Raw genomic sequence first — 9,215 nt, 5'->3', positions numbered from 1 at the left:
GAATCCTAATCTTGTTTGGTTCAGTAATGGAATCAATAGCTTTCCCCAACTGGGATATAGGATCAGACTGCAGCAAGATCATCTAATATATTCAATTTCCGTGCTATAATAGGTAGAAATACATTATGGCATGTACCCGGGCAAACAACTCTTCTCCAAGAAGAATTCTGCTATGCTATGAAGGCTACATATTTAAAATCTCGGCAAAGTATATCCACATAACCAAGCTTTTCCAACTGGCCAAAACATATTACAAGAATACTAGTTACAGTACTAGCCTCACCTAACACTTCATGCCTAAAACTAAATGAAGAAGCAAATGAGCAATCGAGCCATGAGGAAACGAATAGTTATGCAAGTCTTCATCAAAGCGTAGGCTTATTTTATTTCTTCTTGCTATTTATGGTTAGCTTAGTGCGTGGTTACACAGAAGCTCACTATGTAAAAAGTTGCTCAATATTCAACACACATGTTCATCTATTGTAAAAAGTTTCTCAATACACACACATATGTTTATGGTGACACCGCTAGGTTACATGTCTTGACGTCTATTTCACCAGTATGTGTTACCTCTCACCAACATAAAATACCGAATAATTCTATCCACCCATGTTTAGGCAAATGAGAAAAAAGAATAAAGTAGCATGCATATTTATTAGTTTGACGATACTGGGGAAAGAAGAAAAGGCCAAAAAAGTATGCACATAAAACGCAAAAGAAGGGAAGATGAAAAGCATTAAATATCCAACTTGCATACCTAATTAAAAAATATTGATAATTTTCAAGTGTTTGAGCTACGAATAACAGTTAAGACTATGCTTCCCACGGGGAGCTACATGATTTGGGACAAACATGAGTTGTTAAGATACAGTATATCATGATCAATTATTGCTGTGGGTACATGGGACATGATAAAATACATGTATCTGTTAATATATATACTAGCATTTATTATTTTATCATTTTGATAAAGGTGGTGTTTTTTTTTTTTAATCAGTTTCCCAGTAGCTGGGTATTCCATTCAAACCAAAATAGACATCCATTTACAGAGAGGTGGATTAACATCCTTGCCTCCCACTTTGAACTGCTGCACATAGTTATCCTACAATAAAGGTTTAAAAAGGAGCCTCTCGCAGCTAGCTAATTATTAGGCTTCTACAGGGTGGAGTTACCAGAAGTTATGTTTTCTGTGTTTGAGTCTAAAAGAGGGTATTTGAAGTTGATCCATTCTATACGGTCCCCTAGCACTCTGTGGCAACTCTTCCAAAGCAAAAAAAATTGTGATCTTGATTGTTGACGCTCCATTTTGCCAAGGCATCCGCTACTTGATTAGCTACCCGATAACAATGTTGAAATTGACAGTTAATCCGTTGAGCCATTCCTTGTGCTTCGGTGATGATACTGTTCAGGTGCCAAGGTGGATTCAAAATCCCTTTTAACATGTTAATGATTAGTAAGGAATCCCCTTCTAAAATTAGATTGTTGATGCCATTTTGAGTACACCATTTTATTCCTTGTAGAGCAGCCTTAGCTTCTGCTCTTGCTAGTGGAAGTAAGAGTAGCAAGGTTAGCTACTAAAGCGTAAACTGCTCGTTTTTCCTTCCCCGCGAGTATAGCATGATGAGCACTATTACTACTCTCGTAGCCCAAAGGAGAAGCAAAAGCCATAATTACTTCACCGTTTGAATCCCGACAAATACCACCTGCCCCTGCTGTCCCATTTCTGATTTTGCTACCATCGGTATTTAGCTTGAACCACTGATCTTCAGGTCTGATCCATCTTACCATCTTGCTTTCAATTTTTGGTACCAGATTCATGACCTGCTCGCATATGACAAGCCAGTCACAATCCCAGTCTCTATCACTCTTAAGCTTGGATAATATCCATTTAAGATGCGACAGAATCTGATACTTCATTCTCTTTACCGAGATCATGGTATTGTCATATCTTTCAGCACACCTGGCTTTCCAAATTTCCCAACAAACCACCATGGGAGTCATTTCTAACAAAATTTTGTGAAGGGAATTTTTAGGTCTGAGGTTCCACCAATTCCTCAAAAAGGTTCTAATTTGCATATCTTCCCATCTAATTCCCAAAGTTGGTTTGCTCGATTTGTTATCACTAATGTAAGTATCGAATAAAAAAGACAAAAGGGTAAAAACGACCCGAGAAAAAACAAATTTTCTCTCTCTTAAAAAAAAGACTCTCCCCGTACCAACGGTAACATCGATAGAGGTCTACCACCTTCGGTGGCGTTTGTCGTCGACGCGCCTCTTCATGGCCACTCCGGATGGCCAACAAACGGCGCGTCCGGCACAAATCTTACCACCACCAACTGCAACGACCCCATCGACAGAAACAATCCCACCAAAATTTTCTTATGCATCTGCTGTATCACCTACTTTGACCCCTAGTATTGATGGAGCACCGGAAGTCGTGGCTCGTGTCTCCTCTCACAATGGAGTACCAGCAGTCACTTTCAATTTCAAAGCCAAGCAATTTTATGGTGTCATGGTCAATCATTGCAAATGGACTATAGTCGGTAAGTTCCTCAAAACTCGTCCTCAGATAGAGAAAATTCGAAGCGATTTCGCTGAGAAGATGACTGTCAAAGGAAATGTTCAAATTGGGGCTTTCGACTTTAGGACTGTTTTCTTAATATTTAGTTTGGAAGAAGACTATAAAAATGCTTTCTTTAGAAGAATGTTCGAGATCGACGGCTAGCAAATGTGGATGGAGCAATGGACTCCAGATTTCAAACCGGATGAAGACTCTCCATTTGCTCCTGTGTGGGTGTTATTGCCAGGCCTTCCTCTTAATTGTTATCATTGGGATTACCTTAAACAAATCCTTAGTCCAATTGGCACCCCTCAGACCCCCGATAATGCCACTGTGATTAAAAGCAGATCGGGGCTAGCCAAAGCAAGAGTTATCATGGATCTAACGAAACCTCATCTTGATAAGATTTGGATTGGCTTAGAGGATGAAAATTACCATTTGAAAGGCTTTTATCAGAAAATCAAGTATGAACAAATGCCAAAATACTGCACTCATTGCAAAAGGATTGGTCACTCCCTAGATGTGTGTAAGTGGGCTGAAAAGAAGAAATCTCAACAAATGAGGTTGGAGAACCAAAGGAAAGAGGAGAAGGATGGGGGAAAAGACACTAACAACAATAAGCTTTCTACCAGAGGCAATGCTAGCAATAAGGATTACAAACAGATGCCTCAGGGCAAAAAAGATGAGGAATACAAAGAAAAAGAACCTGCGCAGCAAAAGAAATCTTCAGGCGATGAGAAAAATCAGAACATGAAAAAAAAACCAATAAAATCACCAAACAAGATAAGATGGATCAAAAAAAGGAAGATAAAAGTGACAAGGATACTCAGCAGGAGACGGCAAGAGATGATGACATTGTGCTAAATAACTCGAACGATCTTGAAATCACCAAAGTTGATCAAAGCAAAGATCCCCAAAATGAGAAGGCCATTGATCGCAAAGCTGAAACTGCCCCTAAGTCAACTCACAAAAAGGATTTTCCTACTAAAACCAACCAGATCTACCAACCTACAGGGACCATTTTGTCATCGCAGAATACGTTGATTGTGATATGAAGAATGACCAGGGAAGGATGGTCCGGGACCAAATACATCTACCAATAAGGAGACTGCCACTACTTCTTCTAGTATCCTCTCGGATAGGATATTAGAGGTGTCAAAGGAGCCTGATTTTGAAGAGGTGATCTCAAAAAATGGTATTTGTAGAAGGATTCTTCTAGGAGACAATATAAAAGGAGGAGCTATCACTATAGACATTGGAAATGCTTTTGAATCTCTCCAAGAAAAAGAAGGACTTAACGAACAAGCTGGAGAACCACCAGATCATGAGGAAGGGGATTGGAGTGATGAATATAACTCTGTCCAAGATGATGATCTCTTAGATTGTGCCAAATCCGATGACGAAAATCCAAGGCGAATCATCTTTAATATGTCTACAAATTCAAATGATGACTATTTGCAATCCATGGCGGGAAATCTCTCCCCAAGAGGGTCCAAAAGCCAGGAAATCATGAAAGGCAAATTCTCCTCTCTAAAAACTAGAGCTCAAAGGCTCACAAAAAAAACCCCTTCTTAATGTTTCCCATGATTAGTTTTCTGTCTTGGAATATTAGAGGAATAAGAACGATGGGAGCCTTTGATAGGCTAAAACTTTTAAAAACCAAATACAAAATCTCTTTCATTATTCTTCAGGAACCTGTCTTACAGGATCCAAACCAGGATGATTTAGGAGATAATTTTCGAATTATGCTTGGCATGGATAAATGCTTTTGTAATCCCAACAATAAAATTTGGCTCTTCTGGGATGATGTATATGATGTCAACGTTCTATTTAGTGATGATCAATATGTTTCTGCTTGCGTTAAAGGTGTTTGTGGAATTGATAAGGTAATTTTTACCGATGTTTATGCCAAATGTAACAGTGAGGAAAGAAAGGACCTTTGGGAAGCTATTGACACTCTCTCTTCAAGTGTGGACTATCCATGGGCAGTTTTTGGAGATTTTAATATTATTACCAATGCTGAGGAGAAAAAAGGAGGCAGACCTTTCAATATTTCCAACAGTTTAGATTTCTTGAACTGTATAGAGGACTCTGGTTTACAAGATGCTGGTTTTCTTGGCGATCCATTCACTTGGTGTGATAACAGAGGTCATAGAGCCATTTGGAAAATACTAGATAGGGTCTTGATCAATGTTGAGTGGAGTAACGGTTTTGATTTCACTACTGTTAACCACTTGCCAAGATCAGGGTCTGATCATGCCCCCCCTCCATTGATCAATGTTAATATTGAAGATTCTAATCCTATTAAGTTCTTTAAGTTCTTGAATTTTTGGGTTGAACATAATGACTTTCTCACTGTTGTTCAACAAGCTTGGGAAGAGAACATCTATGGAAATCCCTTGTGGATTCTTCACCAGAAATTGAAGAAGACTTACAAGGCCCTTAGTGTTTGGTCCAGGGTAACTTTTGGTGACATCTTTGAAGAAGTGGACAGGATGGAGGATAAAATTTCAGAATTAGAACACAACTTGATTCTGGATAATTCGGCCGAAAACAGGGCCCTTCTGAATCTGGCCAATGCCAAATATATCCAAATGCTAAAAAGGAAGGAGTCTTTTCTGAGGCGAAAAGCCAGAATTAAATGGCTTGCTGAAGGGGATGCAAACTCGGCTTATTTTCATAGCACTGTCAAAGGTAGAAGGAAAAAACTCAACATTCAAAAAATCAAAGACAATACTGGAAACTGGTTGTTGGGTAAACATGAGATTGCAAATGCCGGTATCAACTATTTCCAAAACCTATTATGCTCCTCGGAAGGCAATGAAGACCACCCTGCTCTTGATTTTCTTACCCCAATGGTTTCTGATCAAGACAATACTTCTCTATTATCCATTCCTACAAAACAAGAAGTCAAAGAAGTAGTTATATCTATTGATCCTGACAGCTCTCCAGGACCTGATGGTCTTAAGGGAAATTTTTTTCAAGCAACATGGGATATTGTCTCTCACGGTCTTACTTTGGCTATTCAAAGTTTCTTTGGGGGTGCTGATCTTACTAGATTCTACACTCATACCTGCTTGGTAATGATTCCCAAAGTGGAAAATCCGCAATTTTTCTCCGACCTCAGGCCTATTAGTTTATGCAATGTTACTAGCAAAATCATCTCAAAGCTTATCAATGCCGAACTTGCCTCCATACTTCCAAATATCATTTCCAAAAACCAGAGTGGCTTTATTAAAGGAAGAATGATATCAGAAAGTATTCTCTTGGCTCAGGAAATCACCAACAATACGAATAAGCCCAACAAGGGAGGAAACCTAGTTATCAAGCTCGACATGGCCAAAGCCTATGATAAGGTGTCATGGCCTTACCTCTTTGTTGTACTTAGAAAACTTGGCTTTGATGAAAAATGGGTGGATTTGGTGTTCAGATTCATTTCCAATAATTGGTACTCATTAGTGCTCAATGGTGGCAGATATGGCTTCTTCAAATCAGAAAATGGACTTAGATAGGGAGACCCTCTATCCCCTTCTATTTTTGTTCTTAGTGCTGAATTACTATTTGTTTTACTTAACAAATTACATGATGATCTGAATTTTAGGAATTTTTCTATGTATAAGAATGGTCCTAAGATTAACCACCTTTGTTTTGCAGATGATGTTATTCTTTTCACAAGTGGTAACAGGAAATCCTTAAAAAGGATCATGCGGGTGCTGAGAACTTATGAAGAAGCTTCTGGTCAAATAGTTAACAAGCATAAAAGTTCCATAATTCTCCATCCGAAAGCTAGTTCAAGAAGGACAGACAGAGCTGCTAGACTAACTAGAATGAAATAATAATCATTCCCCTTCCAGTACCTTGGCTGTCCACTTTATTTGGGAAGAAAGAGAATTTCCACCTTCTCTGGTATGATAGATAAAATCTTGGAAAGAACTAGGGGTTGGAATAATAAATTTCTTTCAACTGGAGGTAAAAGTATCCTTTTAAAACATGTCCTTCAAGCCATGCCCTCCCATTTACTTGATGTTATGCACCCTCCCTCTACTGTTTTTGAGATCATTGAAAAAGAATTCAACAGATTTTTCTGGAGTGGTGTTGATGGTGCAAAAAGACAACACTGGGCATCCTGCGATAATTTATCTTTTCCCTATACTGAGGGAGGAGCTAATTTCAGGAAGCTCATGGATATTTGTAAAGCTTATAGTGCCAAACAATGGTGGAGATTTAGGACTCAAGACTCTCTGTGGAGTCAATTTCTCAAGGCTAAATTTAGTCCTAGATCCCATCCTGTCACTATTAAATGGAGGAGTGGCCAATCCCACAACTGGAAATCCATGGCTGACATCAAAGAAAAAGTGGAGATGGCAATTTTCTGGAATATTGGTAGAGGCAATGTCTCCTTTTGGTATGATCAATGGACTTCTCTAGGTCCTCTCTATAAACTACTACCAACAGGGACTGTCCCCAATAGGAGTGTCATTAGAGATGCCTTTAACGGTCAAAACTGGTACTGGAATGTTTGTGTGGATGTACCTGATAACATCAAAGATCACATTCTTCATATGAATCTCAAATTCTATGATGAAGAGGATAAACCATGCTGGATGAAAACAAACTCAGGCAGCTTTTCGACAGGAAGTGCATGGAATTTCTTGAGGTCACCTAGAAGGGAGGTTCCTTTTATGAGCAAATTGTGGAACAAGTCCATACCTTTCAAAATGTCCTTCTTTGTGTGGAGAATTCTTAAAAGCAAAGTCCCAACCGAGGATATTATTAACAGAGCTCATACTAATGATACTTCTAACTGTGTCTGTTGCAGGATAGCGCAACCTGAAACTTTAAATCATATTTTTCTTGGCGTACCACTTGCGGCTGCTGTATGGAACCACTTTGGTTGCCAATTTGGCATGCCTAGCCATTTCAATTCCTTGCAGCTTGCCCTTGATACTTGGTGGAATTCAAGACCTTCTAATCTTGTTATTGCTTTTGTCTTCAAAATTTGCCCTATAATCATTACTTGGTTTTTGTGGAAAACAAGATGCAGTGGTAAATATGGCAGTAAAAAACCTTTCTTGCCCAGAATTTTCCATCAGATCTGCCAAAATATTTTAAACGTAGTAAGACTTCAATTACTTAATTTTAAATATGACCTATCTTGGATGGAACTAACTTGCCTTCTTGAGAAAAAAATGGCTTTTAAAGTGTGCATGATAGTCTTCTGGAAAAGACCAGCCATCAACTTTCTCAAAATTAATAGCGATGGAAGTCACAAGGATGAATCCAGTGGTGGAGGAGGTGTGATCAGAGACTCTCAAGGGAAGATGATCATGGCATACTCCATCCCATTTGACGAGGTTTCCAGCAATGTGGCCGAAGCCAAAGCCCTTCTTTTTGGCATCCAATGGAGCATTCAAAATGGGATAAATTCATTGGAATTGGAAACTGATTCCATGATCCTTGCAGCATGGGTTAAAGATGTATTCAAGATCCCTTGGCAAGTTGACGCAACCATCAAGGAAATTAAAAGAGCTTTGATTGGCACTTCTTGGTCGATTCAACACTGTTTTAGAGAAGCTAACAAGGTGGCGGACACTCTTGCTTCATTGAGCCACTCGTCCCAGACCAACAAGCTTTACAACAATTTTGATGATCTCCCCCTAAAGGTCAAAGGTCTGATCAATCTGGACAAAGCAGGTTTTCCAAACTTTAGGGTAAGGAACAAAAAAGCTAAAGAAATCAATCTCAGTGATGTGGTACATAATGTATAGTTGGTACCTACTTTTTTGTGAGTCCAAAGGAAAATATGAGAGGACTACTCTCATCAACTGTAAAGAGCCTTCGGGCGATAAGTTCTGCATGTTTAACAAGACATTGTCTTGGAAGAAACATTATAGCACAATGGGCATGTCCATTGGCTTAAGTAGACTCGGAGAGGTTAGGCAGCATGTACCTCGAGTTCATGTATTCTCGTTTTGGATTTTAATATACAAGACAGGGGTCGCCTAACCCCCACCATGAAGGTGGCTTTAAATTAAAAAAAAAAAGTATCGAATAGCTTTTAACAATACAAGAACCTTATAATAGCAATAAGAAAAAAATTATGCTTCTCATTATGAATTTTAGCCATACCTTATGCTTTGATAAAAAAAAAAAAACTATATATCTTATACAATCAAAGTTGGTATATATATATAATAAAAGCAAGCAAGGACATTAGCCAGCGAAGAGGTGTCTTACTTTTAGCTACATGCTCGAATGCTCTCAACACTGAGATTAAGTCCTTATAATAATAAGAACTGCATGCAGCAATATATTCAAATACTAACATGTATAACACTAAGTGCGAGTGGTGAAATCATAAATTTCGTCAAAGAATGTTCAAGATTTAATATATATATATATATATATATATATATATATATATATATATATATATATATATATATATAATAATTTTTTGATCTATATGTTCTATGTGGCTCTGCTGTTGCTAAAGGTGGTCCGGACACAAATTAAATACAACAGTGGCAGACTCAGAATTTAGACGCTAGATATTGATTTAAGAGTTTAAAGAGCGAATTTTGAAATGCATTTATATCTAACTCTATGTATACTTGTTTGTCGCACAAACTAACGTAGAAGCTCGATTTGGTTG

The 9,215-nt window shown here is 38.3% G+C and overlaps 1 protein-coding gene across 1 annotated transcript; it reads left to right on the top strand.

The window, feature by feature from the left end:
• Nucleotides 1–6,564: 6,564 nt before the first annotated feature.
• LOC132642113 (uncharacterized) lies at nt 6,565–8,328 on the top strand. The gene has a single exon (XM_060359384.1). The coding sequence runs from the start codon at nt 6,565–6,567 to the stop codon at nt 8,326–8,328; it is 1,764 nt and encodes a 587-aa protein (XP_060215367.1).
• The last annotated feature ends 887 nt before the right edge of the window (nt 8,329–9,215 follow it).

This window comes from Lycium barbarum, chromosome 5, assembly GCF_019175385.1.
Source record: "Lycium barbarum isolate Lr01 chromosome 5, ASM1917538v2, whole genome shotgun sequence".
NCBI lineage: Eukaryota > Viridiplantae > Streptophyta > Magnoliopsida > Solanales > Solanaceae > Lycium > Lycium barbarum.
Note: the sequence above shows the minus strand (reverse complement) of the source record. Positions and strands in the feature narration are given on the sequence as shown.